The following is a 26,233-nucleotide window of genomic DNA, read 5'->3' on the forward strand; positions in this document are numbered from 1 at the left end:
ATTTACATGTGTGACGTCACCGGCGGCGCCAAAACCTGGCGTTCGCACGTGACGTCACCTTGGAGCCGACATCACCCACAGTGTTTTAAAAGATAAAACCACCTTCAAGACGTGAACGAAACTATAAGAACACTACCAGATCTATTTTTTTCATTTAAGCCCAAAGGGCCCATTGCACATGAGGAGGGTTCTGTACCGTCTCTATACCAGCAAACCTCACAACGCCACGATTTCCATTATGTTCGGAATTCACATGGTTGATTAGGCGGAGGCATCCCTTGCCCGTAGTAATAGAATTAATATGTTCCCTAATTCTTTCATTTAGACACCTGACTGTTTTTCCAATATAAAACCTACCTCATTCACACATAAACAGGTAGACTACAAATCTGCTTTTACATGTGATCAAGGTATTAACTTTGTATTGGGGCCCTCCAAAAAATAGTTTCCCACTGGGGGTTAAATTTATACCATGAACAGTTACCATAACAGCGGTTGCCCTTGGGTCGCCACCCTTCGAGCCAGGTACTATGTTTACCCTCTATGAAACGGCTACTAACTATCCTGTCTTTGAGCTTGTGGCACCTTCTAAATGCTATTATGGGGCGGGTTCCTTTTAAATCTCTAAGATCATAATCGCCTTCTAATATGTCCCAATTGTCGCGTACAAACTTTTTGATCTGATCAGCCATAGGACTAAATTTAAATGAAAATACAAAATGTCGTGGATTCACCTGTTGGTGTCTCATTGGTGTATTACCAGTGTCGACTGGTTTCCTGCGCAAATGCCAGTGTGTGGCTCTCAACATGGCATCATTCAATAGATTTACCGGGTTACCCCTAGACAACAACCGCCCTCTTAAATCTAGGGCCTGTCTCCTAAAATCTTCCTCGGTTTTATTAATACGCCTCAATCTCACAAACTGGCCGTAAGGAACTGCCTCCTGAGGGTGATAACTAGAATAGTGTAACAACGAGCTGGTGGCGGTGGCTTTACGATACCCCTCAATCACCAACTCGTTGTCCCTCACTGTAATTAGTACATCTAGAAACTCGAGCTGTAAATCTCCAAATTTGTACGTGAATACCATGTTTATATCATTAACCTGGTTCAGACACTCAACAAAACACCTGAAGTCAATTTCAGTGCTTGACCAGACAATGAATACATCATCTATGAATCTTAAATAGGTGTGTATGTAGGGAAGGAACGGGTTAGTAGCTGAGTATATACACTTATCCTCAAATCTAGCCAGATATAAATTGGCAAAGGTACATGCTACGGGCGTACCCATAGCAGTGGCAAATGGCTGCCTATACCAGTTATCCCCAAATTTGAAGGCATTGTTTTTCAAAACAAAACTAAGGGCATCTTTATTAAAGTCACAAAAAACGCACTCTTATTGGTATTACCCAGGATCTCTATTACCACTCCTATGCCTTCCTCTTGGTGGATACGTGTATAAAGGCTTTCCACATCCAGGGACACTAGCTGATGACCCTCCTGCCACTGGATAGACTCCAGTGCCAGTAAAGGTCCGCCGTGTCCCTTAGATGTGATGGTGCAGCCCACACCATTGGTCTAAGTAGCCAATCTGTATACTTTGACAGAGGTTCAGTCACTGACCCGACCCCCGAGACAATACGTCTACCAGGTGGGCGGGTCAGTGACTTGTGAATCTTTGGCACAAAGTACCAGGTAGTTTTTTTGGGGAACAAAGGTAGCAATTTCTTAGCTGTTCTACATGACAACATTTTACATTCTGCATATTTATATAAAAGGCCCCTCAACTGACCCTGTATTTTATATGTGGGGTCTGCCTTCAATTCCTCATATACATGGTTATTTTCTAATTGTCTGCGAGCTTCTGAGACATAATAATCTCTAGTCATTACTACCACATTGCCCCCTTGTCCGCCGGTTTTATCACTATATCATCTTGAGGCTGTAGCCATTTCAGGACTTTTTCCTTCCCTTTATCTATATTTTTATGTGCCCGGGGGTAGACCAAGGCCTTCACCCCTTCAAGCACTTTTCGTAGAAAAATTTCTATGCTACTACCGGCAGTCAAGGGGGAACAAAAGTGGATCTAACGCTGCCGTGAATTCCACCTGGCCCTGTGTCTGTGTAGGTGCATCCAAAGATGTGTCTGCCATCCATTGCAAACATGAAATCTCAGTTGGATTGAAATCGTCGGTCGCAGAAAATCCTACCGGCCCTATGACTGCTGGTTTCTCACCTTCCCTATCTACCTTATATGGTATAGGCACATTTTTGAACAACCTGTTCAAATTTAACTTTCTTACAGCCTTGAAGAGATCTATCAAAAAATTGACCGGGTCAAACTGTTCCTCTAGGTTGTAATTGAGCCCCCTATTGAGGACTCTCACAGTCCAGTAACATGGAGCTGGTCAAATTGACTACCAAGTTTTGTGTTGCACAACTTTCATTTTCTTCAGCTATCGTCTCCAAGAGACTTGCTTTCTCTTGTATCTTTGTTTTGCCTTTGTTTTTCCTGCTTCTACCCCTCCTGATGTTCCTTCTAAAGGGGATTTTCCCGGCTGTTCCCTTTGGCATTATTTGCGCATTGGGTCATCAGATCATCTGAAATGCTGGAGTCAGAATCTGTTTTCCAATAATCTTTGTCCGGCGTCGTTGTTGACTTCTTGTTTTCTATAGCCCCAATCAAAAACTCGACCTGAATCATAATCTTGTTTGTCCCTAAGAAACTTATCTCTTTTCTTTTATTTCACCTTGAATCGCTATTAATTTCTTCTCCAGACGTTTATTAAATATTTGAAGTTGGTTATCAGTCAGGTGTGTTTGTAATTCTGTTCTTGCTTTAGACATTTTATCCTTTACTGTTGTATATTCCTTTTAATTTCTTTTTAGAACTGTCTCTATTTTAAATGAGAAATCCTGATGTAGGGACTGCAATTCCATTGTGAATTCCGTATCTTCCTGGTACTGTGACATTTCTTTAAATATTCGGAGGCATCTGGGGTCTCTGTTGCTTTCTCTGTAGGATTTGAGGGAACTGACTGTCCAATATGGGCGTACTTCTTTTTCCGCCAACTACGTTACCCTCATTTCTAGGGCTTTCATGTTTCGTATGCGTCTTTCTGGTTACACTGCATAAAGTGCAAACCTATTTAAGATTCATAGATGATGTATTCATTGTCTGGTCAGGCACTGAAATTGACTTCAGGTGTTTTGTTGAGTGTCTGAACCAGGTTAATGATATGAACATGGTATTGACGTACAAATTTGGAGGTTTACAGCTCGAGTTTCTAGATGTACTAATTACAGTGAGGGACAACAAGTTGGTGACTGAGGGGTATCATAAACCCACCGCCACCAGCTCGTTGTTACACTATTCTAGTTATCACCCTCAGAAGGCAGTTCCTTACGGCCAGTTTGTTAGATTGGGGCATATTAATAAAACCGAGGGAGAATTTCGGAGACAGGACCTAGATTTAAGAGGGCGGTTGTTGTCTAGGGGTTACCCGGTAAATCTTTTGGATGATGCCATGGTAAGAGCCACACACTGGCATTTGCGCAGGAAACCAGTCGACACTGGTAATGCAGAAATGAGACACCAACAGGTGAATCCACAACCTTTTGTATTTTCATTTAAATTTAGTTCTATGGCTGATCAGATCAAAAAGTTTGTGTGCGACAATTGGGACATATTAGAAGGCGATCATGATCTTAGAGATGTAAAAGGAACCCGCCCCATAATAGCATTTAGGAGGTGCTACATGCTCAAAGACAGGATAGTTCGTAGCCGTTTCATAGAGGGTAAACATAGTACCTGGCTCGAAGGGTGGCGACCCAAGGGCAACCGCTGTTCTGGTAACTGTTCATGCTGTAAATTTAACCCCCAGTGGGAAACTCTATTTTTTGGAGGGCCCCAATACAAAGTTAATACCTTGATCACATGTAAAAGCAGATTTGTAGTCTACCTGTTGATTATGTGTATGCGGTAGGTTTTATATTGGGAAAACAGTCAGGTGTCTAAATGAAAGAATTAAGGAACATATTAATGCTATTTCTACTGGCAAAGGATGCCTCCGCCTAATCGACCATGTGAATTCCGAACATAATGGAAATCGTGGCGTTGTGAGGTTTGCTGGTATAGAGACAGTACAGAACCCTCCACAAGGAGGAGACGGACATCGCAAGCTTCTTAGGAGAGAGAGCAAGCGGATCCTGCGCTCATGTGCAATGGGCCCTTTGGGCTTAAAAGATGAAATAGATCTGGGAGTGTTCTTATAGTTTTGTTCACGTCTCGAAGGTGGTTTTATGTTTTGAATGTTATGTTTTAAAACACCGGGGGTGATGTCTGCTCCAAGGATGACGTCACGAGCGAACGCCAGGTTTTGGCGCCGCCGGTGACGTCACACATGTAAATCATGGGAGCAGACACCTAAATAGCTAGCACAGTAGCGATGCTAGACTATTGGCCAGTTAAAGCGATGAGGCGCGAAACGGCCGTCGCCGCAAGTCTTACCACTGCTTCGTATGTATGTCCGTCCCAAGCCATTCATGTATTCAGCTTTTATGTATCCAGTTTTGATGTATTCAGCCTTGATGTTTTCAGCGTTGATGTACCCAGTCCTGGAAGAAATAAAAGAAGATTGCACTGATTGATGAGTGGCGCGTGTATATCTTTTTACTAGGTTGGAATTTATTTGCTGTGGGCTGAGCACCGCCAGGTTGCAGTGTTAAACATCCTGTATCAATAGTGACATTACCCTGAATTGAATATGGAGCGTTACGTGTAGTGCCACTCAATCTGCTTCTCCTTACTTGCCAGCAGTAAAGAGAGGTCACTACCCACACAGGAATGGGATGCTAATGTATCACACATTTGTTGCTGGGGGAGTTAACCTGTTTATAAACTCGCTGTAGGCCCAGTCGTTTCTAGTTGTGCCACTGGATGTAAGCCATTAATAGAAGGGGAGATTTATCATTTGCCTTGTTACTGAAATGTGGCGTTAAGAAGTTGCAAGCTATGTGTTTGCGACTTTCTAACTGTGCCTTTTAAAAAACAATGGCAATGGCCAGGAGGGGTGTGGCCAGTCGCCCCAACAAATTAATGTTCATTTCACTCGTTTTCTGACCCAAATGAAGCCAGAAGTACAAATTGATCTCCTCGCATAGCGAGGGGCCTCCTGTCTATCATCACACAACTTACTCCCAGCTGACAGCCTAGAAATCCTCTATGAAAGTATGACTGCCCTTCACCTGGGGAAAGAGAAATGAGTGTAGTCAGACATCTCTGTATACAGTGTACAGGGGATCACACATCTCTGTATACCAGGGGTCGCAGTGTAGAGGGGGTCACGGATATCTATATACAGTGGTGGGGGGTCACATATCGGTATATACAGTGGTGGGGGTCTATAGGTATATAGAGTATACAGGGGTCACATATCGGTATATAGAGTATACAGGGGTCACACATTACCAGTGTACACAGGTACCTTAAACAGTATATAGTTGTATGTGTCCTACCTGTACACTGTATATAGAGACACCCCCTTCCCTGTATAATGATAATTAGATCCTCCAGTGCAGGGCGTCACACATCTCTATATACAGTGTACAATGGTGGTGATGGGGTCACACATCTCTGTATACAGTGTACAGTGGTGGTGGCAGGGGGTCACATATCACTGCATACAGTATACAGAGGGTCGCACATCTCTATATACAGTGGTGGTGGCAGGGGGTCACATCACTGCATACAGTATACACAGTGGCGTTGCTAGGGCTGGTGTCACCCGGTGCGGTAGAAAATGGTGTCACCCCCCCCTGTAACAGTGCCATCCACAGATCCCCCCCCTGTAACAGTGTGTCAGTCATCCACAGATCCCCCCCCCCCATAACAGTGTCCGTCATCCACAGATCCCCCCCATAACAGTGTCCGTCATCCACAGATCCCCCCCATAACAGTGTCCGTCATCCACAGATCCCCCCCATAACAGTGTCCGTCATCCACAGATCCCCCCCATAACAGTGTCCGTCATCCACAGATCCCCCCCATAACAGTGTCCGTCATCCACAGATCCCCCCCATAACAGTGTCCGTCATCCACAGATCCCCCCATAACAGTGTCCGTCATCCACAGATCCCCCCATAACAGTGTCCGTCATCCACAGATCCCCCCCCATAACAGTGTCCGTCATCCACAGATCCCCCCCCATAACAGTGTCCGTCATCCACAGATCCCCCCATAACGGTGTCCTTCACAGATCCCCAGTAATAGTGCCACCCACAGACCACCATTAGTTCCAAACCCACCAAAAGCTAAAAATAATTTTTTTCTTATTTTCCTCCCCAAAAACCTAGGTGCGTCTTATGGGCCGGTGCGTCTTATAGGGCGAAAAATACGGTATATGTAAAATTGGGAAAGGGGGGATTTAAACTTAATATTTTAGAGTACTTTCACACTAGCGTTTTTCTTTTTCGGCATAGAGTTCCGTCCTAGGGGCTCAATACCGGAAAAGAACTGATCAGGCATATCCCCATGCATTCTAAATGGAGAGTAATCCGTTCAGTTTGCATCAGGATGTCTTCAGTTCAGTCATTTTGACTGATCAGGCAAAAGATAAAACCGTAGCATGCTACGGTTTTATCTCTGGCGAAAAAAACAGAAGATTTGCCTGAATGCCGGATCCGGCATTTTTTCCCATAGGAACGTATTAGTGCCAGATCCGGCATTCAAAATACCGGAATGCAGGATCCGTCCTTCCGGTCTGCGCATGCCGGTAAAAATGTGTAAAAAGATACAAGACGGATCCGTCTGTCCGCATGACAAGCGGAGACATGGATTCATTCTTGCAATGCATTTGTGAGACTGATCCGCATCCGGATGTATCTCATAAATGCTTTCAGTCACATCAAGATCGGCGGATCTGGCAGGCAGTTCTGACAACGGAACTGCTTGCCGCATCACACTACCGCAAGTGTGAAAGTAGCCTTAGTGTTTGTGTTTTATTTTCACTTACTATTAGCCCCCTTAGGGGCTGGAACCCTTGTCCTATTCACCCTTAGGCCCCTTTCACATGGGTGAGATTTCTGCGCGGGTGCAATGCGTGAGGTGAATGCATTGCACCCGCACTGAATCCGGACCCATTCACTTCTATGGGGCTGTGCAGATGAGCGGTGATTTTCACGCATCACTTGTGCGCTGCGTGAAAATCGCAACATGCTTTATGTTGTGCGTTTTCATGCAACGCAGGCCCCATAGAAGTTAATGGGGCTGCGTGAAAATCGCATTGTATCCGCAAGCAAGTGTGGATGCGGTGCGATTTTCACGCTTGGTTGCTAAGATGAAAGTCTATTCACTGTGTTATTTTCCCTTATAACATGGTTATAAGGGAAAATAATAGCATTCTGAATACAGAATGCTTAGTAGAAGGTCAATATAATAAACATTGAGTGCCCCCCCAGTATAATAAACATTGAGAGCGCCCCCCCAGTATAATAAACATTGAGAGCGCCCCCCCAGTATAATAAACATTGAGAGCGCCCCCCCAGTATAATAAACATTGAGAGCGCCCCCCCAGTATAATAAACATTGAGAGCGCCCCCCCAGTATAATAAACATTGAGAGCGCCCCCCCAGTATAATAAACATTGAGAGCGCCCCCCCAGTATAATAAACATTGAGAGCGCCCCCCCCAGTATAATAAACATTGAGAGCGCCCCCCCAGTATAATAAACATTGAGAGCGCCCCCCCCAGTATAATAAACATTGAGTGCCCCCCCCCCCCCAGTATATCAAACATTGAGAGCGCCCCCCCAGTATAATATACATTGAGAGCGCCCCCCCCAGTATATCAAACATTGAGAGCGCCCCCCCCCCAGTATAATATACATTGAGAGCGCCCCCCCCCCCCACAGTATAATAAACATTGAGTGCGGCCACCCCCCCAGTATAATATACATTGAGAGCGCCCCCCCCCCCCCAGTATAATAACATTGAGAGCGCCCCCCCAGTATAATAAACATTGAAGCGCCCCCCCAGTATAATATACATTGAGAGCGCCCCCCCCCCAGTATAATAAACATTGAGTGCCCCCCCCCCCAGTATAATCAACATTGAGAGCGCCCCCCCAGTATAATATACATTGAGAGCGCCCCCCCCAGTATATCAAACATTGAGAGCGCCCCCCCCCAGTATAATATACATTGAGAGCGCCCCCCCCCCACAGTATAATAAACATTGAGTGCGGCCACCCCCCCAGTATAATATACATTGAGAGCGCCCCCCCCCAGTATAATAAACATTGAGTGCGGCCACCCCCCCAGTAAAATAAACATTGAGAGCGCCCCCCCAGTATAATAAACATTGAGAGCGCCCCCCCAGTATAATAAACATTGAGAGCGCCCCCCAGTATAATAAACATTGAGAGCGCCCCCCCAGTATAATAAACATTCAGAGCGCCCCCCCAGTATATCAAACATTCAGAGCGCCCCCCAGTATAATATACATTGAGAGCGCCCCCCCCCCCCCCAGTATAATATACATTGAGTGCGGCCCCCTCCCATGTATAATAAACATTGGTGGCGCAGTGGGAAGTGCCAATGAGGGTTAAAAAAATAAATAAAAAATTAACTCACCTCCTCCAATTGATCGCGCAGCTGCCGGTCTCCTGTTCTATCTTCAGGACCTGTGAAAGGACCTGTGGTGACATCACTGTGGTCATCACATGGTACATCATATGATCCATCACCATGGTAATGGACCATGTGATTAGCTCAGTGATGTCACCACAGGTCCTGAAGCATAGAACAGGAGACCGGCATCTGCGCGATCAACTTGGTGGAGGTGAGTTAATTTTTTATTTATTTTTTTAACCCTCATTGGCACTTCCCACTGCACCACCAATGTTTATTATACTGGGGGGGGGGGGGTGCACAAAATTTTTATTATACTGGGGGGGGGGGGCACAAAATGTTAATTATACTGAGCACTCAATGTTAATACAAATACAGGAGGCGGGGGTGCCGGAATGAAATAGCCGGCACCCGACCTCTATGATAGGGGGCTGCGATCAGTGGCAGTTAACCCCTCAGGTGCCGCTCACTGTCATAGAGGTCGGGTGCCGGCTATTTGATTCCGGCACCCGCCTCCTGTATTTGTATTACAGGTCAGTTTTCTTCATTGGTGGCGCAGTGGCCACAGCCCCTCCCCTCCTCCTCCCATCCCTCTTCTCATTGGCGGAGGCAGCGGCAGCAGCAGCAGCAGCACAGGGGGGAGGGAGAGAGCCCCCCCCGCCCCCTCCCTGCCGGCCGGCGGGTGACACCCCATCAGACTGGTGTCACCCGGTGCGGCCCGCACCCCCCGCACCCCCCTCGCAACGCCACTGAGTATACAGAGGGTCGCACATCTCTATATACAGTATAGTGTGGGGGTCACATTACTGTATACAGAGGGTCACACGTGTCTATATACAGTATACGGTGGTATATATCACTATATAAAGTGTGCAGGAAGGAGAGGGCACACATTTACAGATGAGACCAGTGACTGCTGTTGATATCGCTGACCTCAGCCATACTGACAATGGGTTAAAGCTCCTGAACTGTTGGTCTGGCTGTAATATCATGTCTGTGATAAGAGCACAGAGCAGAGGGGCCATAAACAGGACAGACACTGGGATTACTCAGTTTGTGGTCCACAGCCCCTTCCTGGCTCTGCTGCATCCTCACATACATCAGTAGCCTCTCAGTACGGGAGACAGAGTTGATGGAGTCTGCAGTCAGTGAGCTCTGGATCAGCCATCACAGCTTCCCCTCAGTATCCCTTTCTTCTGAAAAAGTTTCTTTATTTCTGCTTGAATCTTCCTGCTAAGTGCCTGCCAGCCCTGCACAGCCAGGAGTGCCAGTCACAGAAGGAAAGCGGCTCTGATACAAGCAGGGTGCTTTAGGACCCAGACAGCAGCACACTCCTTCAGGCATGGACGAGTTTGCTCCTCCATGGCAGGTGCAGGGATGGACAGATGGGCAGCTGTGAGATCAGGACGGGAGGGGGCGTGGGGAGAGCAGGAGGGGGCGTGGGGGCCAATAGCAGGACGGGAGGGGGGCGTGGGGGCCAATAGCAGGACGGGAGGGGGGCGTGGGGGCCAATAGCAGGACGGGAGGGGGGCGTGGGGGCCAATAGCAGGACGGGAGGGGGCGTGGGGGCCAATGGCAGGGGGGCGTGGGGGCCAATAGCAGGACGGCAGGGGGCGTGGGGGCCAATAGCAGGACGGGAGGGGGCGTGGGGGCCAATAGCAGGACGGGAGGGGGGCGTGGGGGCCAATAGCAGGACGGCAGGGGGGCGTGGGGGCCAATAGCAGGACGGCAGGGGGGCGTGGGGGCCAATAGCAGGACGGGAGGGGGGCGTGGGGGCCAATAGCAGGACGGGAGGGGGGCGTGGGGGCCAATAGCAGGACGGGAGGGGGGCGTGGGGGCCAATAGCAGGATAACCAGGCAGATCTGCTTAAGAAGATATATTAGTAAGTGTAATATCTCCCTATGTTCTTTCCAGTTGTAATAAGTGCTACTAACAGAGTGGCCAACCCTTTTAAGTTCCATTGTAGTATCATACATCACCCTTAGGCTCTCATTAAAAAATACCTACCTGATATATGCAAAAAGGACACTTTGGACAAACGTCAGGTCAGTTTGTCCCTATGGATAGTATAATTTAGAGAAAAAAATCTTATGTGAACAGGGCCTAAACCTTCAGTTTCATGGCAGGCTTTTAGAATCTGTCTCCTTTAAAGTTTGGCTTTAACTCCTCCTCTTTTTAGTTTTCTCAAAGCTAAAGTTTAAAAACCTTATTTAATGATTTTTCTTTTCACTCATTCTATATAGGTTTGCTTTCCGAGTATTTCAAGGAACGCTGTTTCCAACTCCGCATCAGAGGGCTAAGCAGCTTGATGTGATGCCCCCTGGAGAGCGCTCAAATGCCATAAAACGCTGGTTTTTACCAAAGACTGACAATGCCTTATTCCATTCAGTACCAGCAGATGGCAGCAGACTGACAAAAAAGGATGAAGAGGCTCCGTGCATGCAATCTCCAAACGACTGCACAAGCTATGACATATGAGACAGAGCTTGTGATACTGGCCAAAGTAAAAGGTCCGCACATAAGTTTGCTGCATGGCTTCTCACATTACAATGTTCAAAAGGGAACAATAAGCGACCTATATTTCACTACTGGTGCTAACCTCTACCCTTCACCATACTGCAGTGTGAGCGGCATGTGCTTAGAAACCTACAGCCAGCCACACACACTGTATAGTGGAATGAAGGCTAACCCAGACCTCATGTCAGTGATTTCCATGCATTCTGCATATTCTCTACACCACTCAGTGTTACGTTGCTTCATTTTATGCAGTTATTTGTGTTTTATGTTCTGGGTTTAAAAAATGACCTAAAATTATAAAAGCAGTGGGCGATAAGAGCGCCTATTACACGGTCACTGGATGAGTTACCCAGGGAAGGGGTTATAGGAGATACCTGTCAATCTCCCTGCGACATTGCCAATCTGAATCACTGTAAGCAGGGACCACTTTTACCATATAATCCAGGAGGTTGGTGACACTACTGTACTGTACTCTCACATTAGTAGCCATTTTATCTTTTAAAGGGACTGTCTTGTTTTAGAAAACTATTTTTAAATATCAATTTAGTGCATTTTGAGTTTATAGAAGGGTTTCCCCTGCTCTTTATGGAAGAGTGGAGCACAGCCTAAACTAGCCTTGTACTTTCTGGAGGACCCAACACATCCATGTGTTCCCCTTTTTTTAATAAGTGCTGTGCAATACTTGGTTTCCCCTGTGGTGGCGCTGCAGGGATACTCAACACTTGCTGCTCTGTTCTTCCACAGATCACAGCTGATTGCACAGTAAATTGCGATCAGCTAATCATTGGTGGCCATCTTAACACATCAGATCGCAAAAAGTAGACAACCCCTTTTATTTTATCCCCGTATAACGATATGTAAGCATGTGATGTCTTCCACATCAATAATGGCCTGGTCTGATAGTGTCCCTACATTAACCCTTTCAAAGTTATATCTGGTTTGATTCCAGTACGGTTTCTTACATTATACGCAATAGTTTAATTTTGTATTACGGTCAGTGCAGCAGTTTTTTTTGTTACCTGCGTCCCTTTCTCCTGTCCTAGTATTGAACAGGCGCATATTTCTCGAATGTGACTTCTGTGCCTCACCCACTCCTGCAGCGTGTACAACACCGTGCTATATGTAGGCACCTTACTGCAGATGCCAAGTTCCTATTACAGGATCACTGCATTGCTGTACTATGGCATGGCCACAACATAAGATCTATGTGCTGGTTATAGTCACACACAAGGCATTGCTGTCAGGTTCACAGGTCTCTAGGCACTGCATTAGTGTCACTGTCTTCAAAGCACTATCTATTCTATGTTCCAGCATTTACCCTAATAGTTTTCTGCTGCGCTGTTCTAGTTGTCACATTTGTTTCATACAGTATTACATGCTCATACTGCCTTTCATAACTTTATGATGTTTCTTTTGTTGCATTCCCCACATTGGCCCTGGGGCCATATTTGTTACATTCTTATGTTTGCATACCAAGAATTATGAATCCCTTCCAAAACAATCTGAATCATCTTAATTCATACTGCGCTCCTGGGCATGTTTGTACATTTAACCCAAAACTTTGACGTGAATGTCCACCTTGCACCCGCTTTTTTTCAGTCCAAATCCTGTGCTGTTTTATGTATCTTTATAGTCTAAATCCCCTGCATAGACACGGGTAGCATGCTGGTTGCCTTCTACCACCACTAGAGGGAGCTTACTGCGAACTGTCTTTCTGTATTGTTTTCATTGTATAAAGTAAAATCCCATGCTCCCTCTAGTGGTGGCTGTAGGCAGCTAGCACATTGTGTGTGTTTTTTTTTTTTGTTTTTTGTTTTTATAACTCATGTTCATGCATGGGATTTGGTTGGAGCACTGTCTCAGTGAAACAAAACGCTTACTGATATATAGTGATACATTATATTTTTTTTTAACTAAACAGTATTCAAGGGTAGACATTCACTTTAAAGGGAATCATTTAAAAGTCCTGCAGCAGATTATTAACCCGGATTTATAAAGGCTTTGTGTATCAAAACACTTTAAAAGAACAATTACGGCTACTTTCACATTAGCGTTTTCAATTCCGCTATTGAGATCAGTCATAGGATCTTAATATCGGAAGAAGAAGAAAACACTTCAGTTTTGTCCCCATTCATTGTCAAGACGGATCGGTCCTGACACACAATGTAAGTCTATGGGGACGGATCCGTTTTCTCTGACACAATAGAAAATTGATCCGTCCCCCATTGGCTTTCAATGGTGTTCATGACGGATCTGTCATGGCTATAGAAGACCTAATACAACCGGATCCATTCATGACGGATGCATGCGGTTATATTATTGGAACGGAAGCGTTTTTGCAGAGCCATGACTGATCTGCAAAAAACGCTAATGTGAAAGTAGCCGAACTCTGTGTCCATATTAGCCAGAATCTAGCAAACTTTTCCCTCACTCTCCAAAAACCTCCCAGATGTGTCTGTATCCAGGACTAGTCTTTTCTCTACCGATCTGTAGAGATTGCACCAGAGAATCCAATAGGAAAATATCTTACCGAACTCTAGAGCAATTCTGTGACTTGAAATCAGCATGAGGAATGTCCGACTCCAGTGAATGTATATGGTTTTATTATTCTTTTTTAAGTCTTACTTTCACACTGCCATGTGGTCAACCCAATGGACCTGAACACCTGACAGGGACCATAACATATACATGTTCTGAAATTCTTTTTGGTTTCATGGGTGCACTACACTAAACTTTCATTTTCAAATGATATTATAACACTTTAAGTGGGTTGTCGATGACTAGAAAGGTCAGAATTTTTTATTTATTTTTTATCCCCAGAAATACCGCCACTCTTTTTCATAGGCTTTCTAGGTATTGCAGCCTGGTTCTCTTGCATGGGGATGAGCTATAATACTGTACACAGCCCATGGACTGGAGAGGCACGGTTTCGGAGATGAAAGACAGCCCTTTTTGGTACTCTTATGCAGCCCCTTTCAATATGAACACAGAATTTCAAATGTATGTGTGAAAGCCCTGTTCTTTGACCTGCATGTAGCTCGATGAACGGAAATTAAAGGGGTTCTCTCACTTCAGCAAATTGCATTTATGTAGAGAAAGTTAATACAAGGCACTTACTAATGTATTGTGATTGTCCATATTGCCTCCTTAACTGGCTGGATTCATTTTTCTATCACATTATACACTTCTTATTTCTATGGTTATGCCCACCCTGCAATCCAGAAGTGGTGGCTGTGCTTGCACTATAGGAAAAGGCTCTGGCCGCTCTGGTGACCAGGACAGTGGGAGTGCACATAGGATGGCACTTGTAACTATAGTTTGTTTTGCAGGGTGGTCATAACCTCTGGACACGAGCAGTATATAATGTGATGGAAAAATGAATCCAGCCAGCAAAGGAAGGAATATGGATAATAACAATATATTAGTAAATGCCCTGTATTATTAACTTTCTCTGCATGATAAATGCCATTTGCTGAAGGGAGACAGCCCCTTTAACTTTTGTTTAAGCTCAAGCTATCTACACTAATAATGAAATGCTGCAGTGCTGTATAACATACCTTTTTGTAACTGTTTTTATATATTTTTTATTATTTGAACAGTTTTATATACAGAACGTTTAACTGCAAGTTTAGTTTTAGTAAATGTATTGCTAATATGCACATGTCCATGCTGGGTAGAGTCTGTCTATGCATTTGGTGGTGGTCATGACCGCTATACCTGTAGTCCCTCCAGTGTACGCATATTGTGCAGGAATGTGAAGACTCTATCTGGACATATCGGAATGTATTTCAGGCCTAGCGTTCTGGCAATGTTTAGGTCATGCCCTCAAAACCCTTTATTGTTTATGAGATGTTTCAAAGTTTGTGAGCCCAAACGTCAGGGACAACGTTTTTTATGACAGATATTTTTTTACGGCTTCTGTATAGGCCACAGGTTTCTTCTTGTGCACATTGTACATATTGCTGGTAAATCCAAAATAAAGAATCTTTTGCTGTAATTCTGTGCCTTGTTCAGTTGCGGATCTAACACATTCCTCGATTTTGACCATAAGACTTGCATTAGAATGTAAACATTTTGCTGTTTGCTAGATGAATCTGCCCCTCGGTGAGCAGCGTGTGGTATAAGTACAGATGTATTGGTGTGTATGCCTCCACTTGCCGTGGTTGGTACTATAGCATATTATGGGACAGGTCTGCTCTACTGTCCAGAAGGCACAAAAAATATTGTGCTAATTTGGCTAATAGAGCCTAGCAAAGAATACCCTTCTCCTCTCAGAAGTCATTGGTGAGGGGGTCGGGGAAGTGCTCCCCGCATTAGTACAGAGGACTAGTAAATATGAGTCTGCTGTATGCATGGTTAGGATCTTTTAGACTACTTGTAGACTGGACCCCCCTTCCCCCCCGTATCGGTGATCAAGGCAAACCGCATGTCAATTATGATAATACACCACCAATCACCATCCTTAGATCCTGAGAGGTAATGGTGACATCACCTCTCGGGATCGCTTCCGATTGGCTGCACGGGCTGGTGGGGCTCTGCCTCCTCCTCCTCCACACTGCGTCGTGGAGAGAGGAGCCTCATGGAGCCCAGCACCCCCCATCTATGCCCAGCACCCCCCATCTTGAGCCACCACAGGTACCTAGGGACAGGGTTAGGGAGAGTTTAGGAGAATTTTTTATTATTTTTTATTAAAAAAAAATTTCAGCATCACCCTGATGGGTGTCTGGAGACCACAGCACACTCAGCTGGGTGACCCTAGACCCCACCAGGGGTGCTGCAGCTTGCCCCCGCCCCACACACACATTTTTTGGGTACTTTTTTTTTTTTTTTTGTGCGTGCGACCATGGCCGACACTCTTAGCGTCCGGTCACTGTTAGCACATTGCCCACACCACCGCTGATCAGCGAGTTTGAATCTTTTTCTCTGTTAGGTTTAGGGTAAGTACGCAAACACCCGTGCCCCCACACACACGCACACTAAATAAAGTTTTTCACACACACGCGCGCACACACACTAAATAAAGTTTTTCACTCACACACACACCTATGGCCCACCAGACGTTCTCGGCCGAGGAGGCATACGCCCTGCTTGCCTCCGATTCAGAGAACCCCAGCGAGGACGAGGATGACCCCACTTTCCTCTTGTCATCCGCGTCCTCCTCATCATCTAGTGATGATAATGATGAGCCCCCAAGGCAGCGGAGACGCCGCCAGGTGGAACAAGGGGACCCCCATGCCAGGGACCCTGTGGCCCACACTAGTACGAGCAGCTCTGGGGCTCGTACTAGTTTTCCGGCCCACCAGATGTCCACCTGAGCCCCCCAACGTTGAACTTGCATGGTGTACCCCAGAGGATTTTGAGCCCATGATTCCTGATTTTGTTAGCCAATCAGGAATCCAGATTCCCACAGTGGGCTTCACTGAATGACAATTTTTATTTCTTTTTTTTTTTTTTTTTTTCAGTGACCACTTTATGAATCTGATGGTGGAGCAAACAAACTTGTTCGCCCAACAGTTCATCGCTCAACACCCGGGCTCCTTTTTAGGCTACTTTCACACTAGCGTTCGGGCGGATCCGTTCTGAACGGATCCGCTCATATTAATGCAGACGGAGGCTCCGTTCAGTACGGATCCGTCTGCATTAATAACTTTAAAAAAAAGTGCGCAAGTAGCCTGCGCGGATCCGTTCAGACTTTCAATGTAAAGTCAATGGGGGACGGATCCGCTTGAAGATTGAGCCATATGGTGACATCTTCAAGCGGATCCGTTCCCATTGACTTACATTGTAAGTCTAACGGATCCGCACGGCCAGGCGGACACCCGAACGCTGCAAGCAGCGTTCAGCTGTCCGCCTGTCCGAGCGGAGCGGAGGCTGAACGCCGCCAGACTGATGCAGTCTGAGCGGATCCGCTCCATTCAGACTGCATCAGGGCTGGACGGCTGCGTTCGGGTCCGCTCGTGAGCTCCTTCAAACGGAGCTCACGAGCGGACCGACGAACGCTAGTGTGAAAGCAGCCTTAGCTAGGTCCGGTGGCTAGATTCTGGTCAGTGCAGCCGAGATGAGGACGTTTTGAAACCTCGTGCTGCACATGGGCCTAGTCAAAAAACCCAGTGTCAGGCTGTACTGGAGTGGGGACGTCCTCTACCAGACCCCACTCTTCTGTATGGCCGTGACACGTTCCCGTTTTGAGGCTATCCGGAAATGCCTGCATTATGCAGATAATGCAGCATGTCCGTCCCGTGCTGGTCAGATATAAGGACAAGAGGGATGTCTTTGTGCTGTCCACAATTCACGGTAACGGTGTCACCTGGCTTTTTTTTTTTTGTCACCTTACATCAGAAAAAGTGTAATAGCAAGCAATCAAAAAGTCATATGCACCCCAAAATAGTGCCAAAAAAACCGTCCTCTCATCCCGCAAAAAATGAGCCCCTACTTAAGACAAGAGGCTAAAAACAAAAAAAACTGACCATACGAATCTGCTCTATAAAAATAATACATGACCTAACCCCTCAAATTAAGTAAAAAAAAAAACTGTGCCAAAACAGCTATTTTTTCTTCCGTTAACAAAGCAAGGCTTAACAGTAAAAAAAAAAAACTCTTTATTGCCCTGATTCTGAAGTTTTCAGAAACACCCCATATGTGGTCGTAAAATGCTTTATGGCCAAACGGCAGGGCGCAGAAGGAAAGGAGCGCCACATGGTTTTTGGAACGCAGATTTTGCTGAACTGTTTTTTTTTTTTGTTTTTTTTTTTACACACATGTCCCATTTAAAGCCCCCCTGATGCACCCCTAGAGTAGAAACTCCCTAAAAAGTGACCCCATCTAAGAAACTACACCCCTCGAGGTATTCAAAACTGATTTTACAAACTTTTTTTAACCCTTTAGGTGTTCCACAAGAGTTATTGGCAAATGGAGATGAAATTTCGGAATTTTACATTTTTTGTAGCCTTGCCTCACAAAAATGTAATATAGAGCAACCAAAAATCATATGTACCCTAAAAATAGTCCCAACTAAACTGCCACCTTGTCCTGTAGTTTCCAAAATGGGGTCACATTTGTGGAGTTTCTACTCTAGGGGTGCATCAGGGGGGCTTCAAATGGGACATGGTGTAAATAAACCAGTCCAGCAAAATCTGCCTTCCAGAAACCATATGGTGTTCCTTTTCTTCTGCGCCCTGCTGTGTGCCCGTACAGCAGTTTACGACCACATATGGGGTGTTTCTATAAACTACAGAATCAGGGCAATAAATATTGAGTTTTGTTTGTCTGTTAACCCTTGCTTTGTTACTGGAAAAAGGATTAAAATGGAAAATTTGCCCAAAAATTAAAATTCTGAAATTTCATCTCCATTTGCCAATTACTCTTGTGGAACACCCATAGGGTTAACAACGTTTGTAAAATCAGTTTAGAATACCTTGAGGGGCGTGGTTTCCAAAATTGGGTCATTTTTGGGTGGTTTCTATTATGTAAGCCTCACAAAGTGACTTCATACCTGAACTGGTCCTTTAAAAAGTGGGTTTTGGAAAATTTCAGAAAATTTTCAAGATTTGCTTCTAAACTTCTAAGCCTTGTAACGTCCCCCAAAAATAAAATGGCATTCCCAAAATGATCCAAACATGAAGTAGACATATGGGGAATGTAAATTAATAACTATTTTTTGGAGGTATTACTATGTATTATAGAATAGGGGTCTTCCTAGGTCATCAATATCTTTGCACTGCACAACCCCTTAAAGGGAACCTGTCACTGGGATTTTGTGTATAGAGCTGAGGACATGGGTTGCTAGATCGCACCTAGCACATCCGCAATACCCAGTCCCCATAGCTCTGTGTGCTTTTATTGTGTAAACAAACCGATGTGATACATATGAAAATTAACCTGAGATGAGTCCTGTCCCTGACCCATCTCACGTACAGGACTCATCGCAGGTTAATTTGCATATGTATCAAATCGTTTTTGTTTTACACAATAAAAGCACACAGAGCTATGGGGACTGGATATAGCGGACGTGCTAGCTGCCATCTAGCAACCCATGTCCTCAGCTCTATACACAAAATCCCGGTGACAGGTTCCCTTTAAGGGGTTGTGCAGTGCAAAGATATTGATGACCTATATTCATGGTAGGTCATCAATATCAGATTGACGATGGTCTGATTTGCGGAACCCACACTGATCAGCTGCTTGAACAGGTGATACTTGTTCATAGGAGCGTAGCTTCTGCTTCAAAATTACCTGTACGTCGTCCCGCTTGTTTATGTGGCGCAGTGTAACTACAACTGCTCATCCTATTCAAGTGAACTGGAAGAGCAGTTGTAATTTGACTATGCCACCGCTGCAAAGAAACTCGCACGAGTGCCGCTTCCTCTTCAAACAGCTGATTGGAGGGGGTGATGGGTGTTGGACCCCCTGCCCATCTGATATTAATGAGCTTATCTAGAGAATAGGCCTTCAATATCTTTGCACTGCACAAATCCTTCAAAGGGGTTCTATGGCCTTGGAGCTGACTGTCCCACTCAACATAAAAAACCCACTCATCTGTCTGTGGTCCTGGCATTTACATTGCCCACAGCACCAGGAAGTGGCTTTATCCTGTGACTGCTGCAGGCAATAACAGACCTCAAAAGCTTGAGACGTACATCACTGCTTTGATGAACACTTCAAGCCACTGAGGCCTGTGATTGCCCACAGCAGTTGCGGGTCCAAGCTGCTTCCTGTTCCTTGTGGGCACTAGAAGTGGCAGGGAACATAGAAGCGGTGGGACCACAGACAGATAAGGAGGCAGATGCTGCATACCCTGAAGAGTATGTTGTGTGGTGCGGGCACTGTGTAGACAGACGTTATCTTGTTGGAACACCACTTCTAACTGAATCAAAAAAGTCAGTAAGACTGGTTCCTTGATGTCCTGGACATACCAAAGGCTGGTTGATATTCCCTCTGCGTATACCAAACGAGACGCGCATAGTAACTAATGATGCCCGCACCATGACACCTGCTGTTAGTTCTGTGTACCTCCACACTATGCATGATGGCAGGAGGTGCTCTTCTGCCCTCCTGCAAAATCGAATGCGACCATCAATGGCAAGCAATAGTGTTCCGTGATGATAGCAGAATTTACCTTGGTACTAATGGTAGTTTCATCAGAGTACTGTAGATGTAAAAAGAAATGTAGACAAAGCATCAAGTCCTGAAGTAAGTCAAGACATGAGACTACACTGGCAAAGCCATGAATGTCAATGGTATAAAAACGTGGATAGAACATTAGCCCGCATTTACTCTTGTTGCTATGTCTGGGCCAAAATCTGGTACCTTTTATGGTACCAAATGTCACATCTCATTTTATACATAAACCAAATGAGCCAAAACAAAATCTACTGCACATCACTTCACAAGAAGGGCACAGCTTATTGGGGAAGACGAAAAGTACAGCAATCTAACCAATAAGTGGTATAAAGTTAGACAAAAATGTCTAGCTGTGCACCAAATGTACATAAAGTGTGAGCCACTATGATGAGTTTGACACCTCTATCAACTGTTCAGTCTAAAGGGATCTTTACAAGGGCTGATTCTTGGCCAGATGATCATTAACAAGTGTTCATAGGAACGTGGCAGATTAGCCGATGAACAAGCAATCACAAAAATTGTTAGCCGGCAGCAGATTGCGCTGTGTAAACGGCAGACGAAGAGCCTATATGGGGACGAGGGATGGCACTGGCAATCACTCCTCCACTGGCGAGCAGGAACGTATCCCTGCCGACAATCGCCTGTAAATTTGGCCCATGTAAAGAAGCCTTAAATTTACACCATCTACTCTTTCTGAATAATTGCCCTTTGTAAAGGCCACTGATCATTTGATATGGACACCAGGATTAGTAAATCTGCCCAGTTGTTCTTTAGGTCACAGGACAATGGAGTTTACAGAAAGGCTTTCTCTACCACACTCATCTGGTAACAGACATGTATGTCTATGTCTGTGGCTGCTCACATGAATCTTTCATGTATTGTCTCATTTTGTGCAACTAGACATTTATGATATATACTGTGTTCAATATTCCATAAATATGGTATTTCAGTTGTTAATACCCTTTTAAGTTTTATTTTCTGCCCTTGGAATCTGTTCAGGCTGACAATGTGGCCCCCACCAGAAAAGTCTGGGCACAACCTATGTCCCCCAACTATCTGGTAATGGCTATCTGTCTGTGTCTATTGACAGTTCACATGCATTTCCCATGTCTTCTTCCATTATAATTGTAACAGACATTTACAGTATGATATACATGTTCGATATGCCATAAGTATTTCAGATGAGTGTGTCCTGTGCAGAAATTGCACTCCATGTGTGAGTGAGATTTTCCCATTATGGACACTGCTAGTTTCACAGGAGTGTCTCTGCATGACCTTACTTCTACAGAATTATACTGACAGCATTATATAAGGTCATGCAGAGACGCACAACATTATAAATCATTACAATGCCGTATGCTCATGCGAAACGAGCAGTGTCCATAACGGGAAATCACACTCGCACACAAAGCGTGATCTCCATACAGGACATGCTCACCTGAAAGAGGTCTTTTATTTTTAGTCTTGGGGATTGGTTCAGTCTCGCAATGAGGCCCTCGACCAGAAAAGGTTGTGCACCCCAGTTATAGAAGGTTAGATGGTATCTAGCTAACTAGACAATGGAATACCAAGCATTCTTAGCGTTTATAAGCAAAGGTAAGGTTACAGTCAAGGTTTCCGGCAAAGGATGGGGAAACTTGTAGTGGACCTCATGAACACTGGTACAGTATATAGTATTTACGGTGAGGCTTATTCTGAATAATTGCCCTTCGTAAAGGCTCCACTGATCACTTGATGTGGTCATTAAAATCATTGTTTGAAACAATGGGGTTCATTTATCAAAGTCTGGCGTTGTACTCTGGTCTCTGATATACCCTGAGCTGCTGGGGGATGTGCCTAATTTGTGATGAGGCGAATACTTCGCCATGATGTGTGCCTAAATTGAAATCTACTTTATCCCTTAACTGCCGTAGATTTCAATTGTCATTTACACTTTGATGAATCGATGTAAGCGCGGCTTCCTCTTCATTACACCACAAGTTTTCTCCCTTGCAGCGACGGCGTAGTGTAATTACAAGTACTCACTCCATTCAAGTAATTGTTGTTACACTGCACCACCAAGACAACGGGTAGTGTAACAAAGAAGAAGTGACATTCGCATGGAGCGTCGCCTCCTCTTTAAAGGGGTTGTCCGGGTTCAGAGCTGGACCCGGACATATCACTGTTTTCACCCAAGCAACTCCCCTAATATGAGCATCAGAGCATTTCGCGCTCCAATGCTCTCCTTTGCCCTGGGCTGAATTGCACAGGGCAAAGGTTTTTTTATGGAGATCCGGTGACATATCGGGCTCTCCATAGGGACTGCTAGGCAGAGGCTTCTGCCCAGCAGTCAACCCAGTGACATCACCCACACTAATGGGCCGGCTTTAGCATTGCCCTAGCCTGTAAAACAGCTAGGGCAGCGCTAAAGCCTGCCCATCAGAGCCGGTGACCAAATACACTGCTGGCAGAGACTTCCATCTTAGCAGTGTAAAAAAATAAACAAAGAAGCACTTGTCCTGTGCGATACAGTACAGGGCAAGGAAGAGCTCCGATGCTCATATCACAGGACCTGCCTGGGTGAAAATGTGGGTATGTCCGGGTTCAGCTCTGAACCTGGACAACCCCTTTAAACAGCTGATCGGGTGCTGGGCGTCAGACCCCCGCCAATAAGATACTGAAGACCTACTCTGAGGATAGGTCATCAACATAAAACCCCTGTACTACCCCCTTAAACATATATTCTTTTTCAGAGAAAGTAATACTCCCAATGTGCATCTATATCCTAATTCTTTGTGTTCTAAATAGAATGTGTGTTTAGAGGAATATTTAGCTTTTCTTCTAATTTGAGCTTCATTATTAAGAGCTAAATTTAGACCCACTGTCGCAGGGCCGGTTTATAATACCTATTTTGTTTCCTTTTACAGCATTACAGTGCTTAGCTGTATCAGGCTAAATAACACTTCTGACCGAGCCATCATAAGCTTTCATCAGCAGAAACCATTCATTCTGGAAAGATAATCTGCTTTATATTAACATGAAGCCAATATAAATTACAATCTGTAATTTTAAAACATTCCATGAATAACTTATTTACTTGCACAAATTTACTAATTTGTGATTAACCCCAAAATTTATGAGATCAAGTTTTGTGAACTATTTATGAAGCACTTGCTAAACAGAATAATCCACTGCTTCTAGCTCACGTGTTTTCCAACTTGACAAGGTGGAGTGTCTTAGTGACCTCTGAAGCCACACTCCCTTTCCACTATGTGCACCAAAATTGCACTGAACATTGATACAGAGTAGGCCAACCAATAGTTGGTGTAGAGTTAGGGAAAAGACCCCTGATAAAGCCGCAACACTCTTTGTGAATAATAATTAGTATGTTTTTCACATTATTGTTTGCAGTGCTAATTTTTGCACCTGCTTTGATTTTTATTCCCCTTTAGATACTGTAACTAGCACTGGATGTCATATAGAGTTTTTATACCCACCAGTTCACTTGCACGTTATATTACAGTTTAATGCTTTTTTTTTACCATACACCTCCCGTATTACACAGTTTTAATGCTTTTTAAATTGTTTTGTGTTCATGCTTTGGACATTAATACATTTTGTGATTTGATAATGTAGCTATTTTTTTCTTTTGTTCTTTGTCGGAATTGAGCTAATTTGCATACCTTTTCCATGGGGGTATTGCCTATAAGACTTCTTATACCAGTTGGAGTCTCCACAAGAAAAAAAAAGCATACCCCCGTTGCATTTGAGTTATGTACTGTCCCTCACTGCCTATACAAGGTATTGCAAAGTGTATTAGTTTTTCTTGATATGCTCTGTTAATATTGTTTTCTATCTCTTCATTTGAAGGACTATATTAGCTGTGTAACAATGGCAGGCAAGGTCACGCCCCGGGACCTCACCACAAACCTAAAAAGGGCCTCCACCAGAAATATGGGTGCGCGCTCTCGGCATGATGACAGGGACGGGATGATGGGTAGCCTTGCTACCCATAATGGGGGGTCGCAATCACAGCTGCTAGGCCTGAAGCCTATGAGGCAGTGGAACGGCACAAAAGGTTGTGATGACATCACCATGACCTTATGCGTTGGGTGTCGCGTGATCACAACATTGCTTGAGACTCTGCGCAGGAGTGGTGATGTTATCGAGCATGGCGGCAGGGGAACAGGAGTGACTGAGGTAAGTGATTTCTTTTTTATTTTTTAAAATCTTTTTACACTAAAGGTCACTACCACTACTGGGAGCACCAGGAAGGGGAGCATTGTATGTAGAAGTCACTACAGAGCGGGGCATTATCTACTGGGGGAACCAAGGGGGAGAGCATTATATATACCTGGCATTACAGATGGGGGGGCAATATCTAATAGGGGCACCAAGGTGGGGGGGGGAACATTATATATACCTGGCACTACAGAGGGGGGCATTATCTACTTGGAGCACCAAGGGGGGAAAGCATTATATATACCTGGCACTACAGTGGGGGCATTATCTACTGGGGGATCTAAAGGGGGAAGCATTATATATACCTGGCACAACAGAGGGGAGCATTATCTACTGGGGGCACCAAGGAGGGGACATTATATATACCTGGCATTACAAGGGGGAGGGAAGCATTATATATACCTGGCACAGCAGAGGGGGGTAAATACCTACTGGGGAAAGCATTATATATATACCTGGCACTACAGAGGGGGGCACTATCTACTAGGGGCACCAAGAGGGGGGACATTATATATACTTGGCATTACATAGAGGGCATTATATACTGGTACTAGGGTCGGCAGTACATGGAGGCATTATATACAGTATATATTGGCACTACAGGGGAAACATTAAATATATACTACAGGAGTGGGACTATGGGGACATTATCTACTGGTACAACATTGGGAACATAATAAATTGGTACTATGAGTGGCATAGAGTGGCACTACCAGGAAGAATTATCTACTAACTTACAGAATGACTATTATATATACCGGGCACTACGGGGGCATATACTGACATTATGGAAGGGGGAGGGGGAGGATCATCTTATAATGGAACTATGGGGGGCTTTATAGATATAAATATATGGGAACTACAAGGGGGACATTATAATACAGGGAGCGCTAGCGCTACAGGGAAATTATAACTGCAGCGGGCCAGTACAACTACAGGGGGTACTGAAGGAGGGGCTTTATAAATACTGGTGGCACTATTACTATGGGGGGGGGGGGAGTATGGCACTGTTATTTGACAGTTTAGAGTTTGTGAGCACAGTGGGCACAATATTGGGAGGATCAGCAGGATGATATAGTGGTTTGCATAAATTTGGGGGCTAGTCTAGGCACTGATTAAAATTGGGTTGGATTTGCAAAATCTGTAACTTTCTCCCATCCAGGCTCAGACTGGCCTACAAGGGTACAGGTGAATCCCCTGGTACAGCACCTGAACCAGCCTATGTTCATATAAAAAAAAACTGTCACCTGTAAGTCACCGGATCTGCCCTTGACTGCTTCTTTTCGAATGTGTTTTAATATCTTTATTAGGAAGTAAGTTCACTTCAAATTGATTTGGAAAGGGGGGCCTATTGGCCTTCTCCATAATGCAAGAAGACCAGGTCACTGCTGTAGCCTGTGATTAGTTTCTTCAGCGTGCATGGGAGCGACAGAATCAAGTGGCGGGGATCAGGTGAGCATCATCCCCATCCTGGGTTGAGCAGGTCTCGCCACTTTTTCAACCCCTTTTAAAAATATGAATGCCTAAGCTATTAAAATAGAAAAGTATCAGTAAGAGCTACAGAGCTCTGTAGAACGAACTGGGAGGGTCTGAATATGGTGATGCAAAGAAATAAATAATCTTTTTTTTATTTTTAAAAGCATTATATATTAAAGTATTAGGCAAGGGCTACACGGTGACACCTGTTGCGGCCAGGATCACTGAGCAGCGGTGATCCCATAGAAATGAATGCGACCGCCGCAG

At 44.8% G+C, this 26,233-nt stretch overlaps 1 protein-coding gene across 1 annotated transcript in view; it reads left to right on the top strand.

Annotated features, from left to right (window-relative positions):
- The window catches only part of ATP10D (ATPase phospholipid transporting 10D (putative)), a 125,396-nt gene extending 112,097 nt beyond the window's left edge, over positions 1-13,299 (top strand). The window contains exon 23 of the mRNA XM_044298832.1: positions 10,876-13,299. Within this exon, the coding sequence (XP_044154767.1) occupies positions 10,876-11,110 (235 nt within the window). The 3' untranslated portion in view covers positions 11,111-13,299. The remainder of the gene's footprint in view (positions 1-10,875) is intronic.
- The last annotated feature ends 12,934 nt before the right edge of the window (positions 13,300-26,233 follow it).

This window comes from Bufo gargarizans, chromosome 1 (assembly GCF_014858855.1).
Source record: "Bufo gargarizans isolate SCDJY-AF-19 chromosome 1, ASM1485885v1, whole genome shotgun sequence".
NCBI classification, from domain to species: domain Eukaryota; kingdom Metazoa; phylum Chordata; class Amphibia; order Anura; family Bufonidae; genus Bufo; species Bufo gargarizans.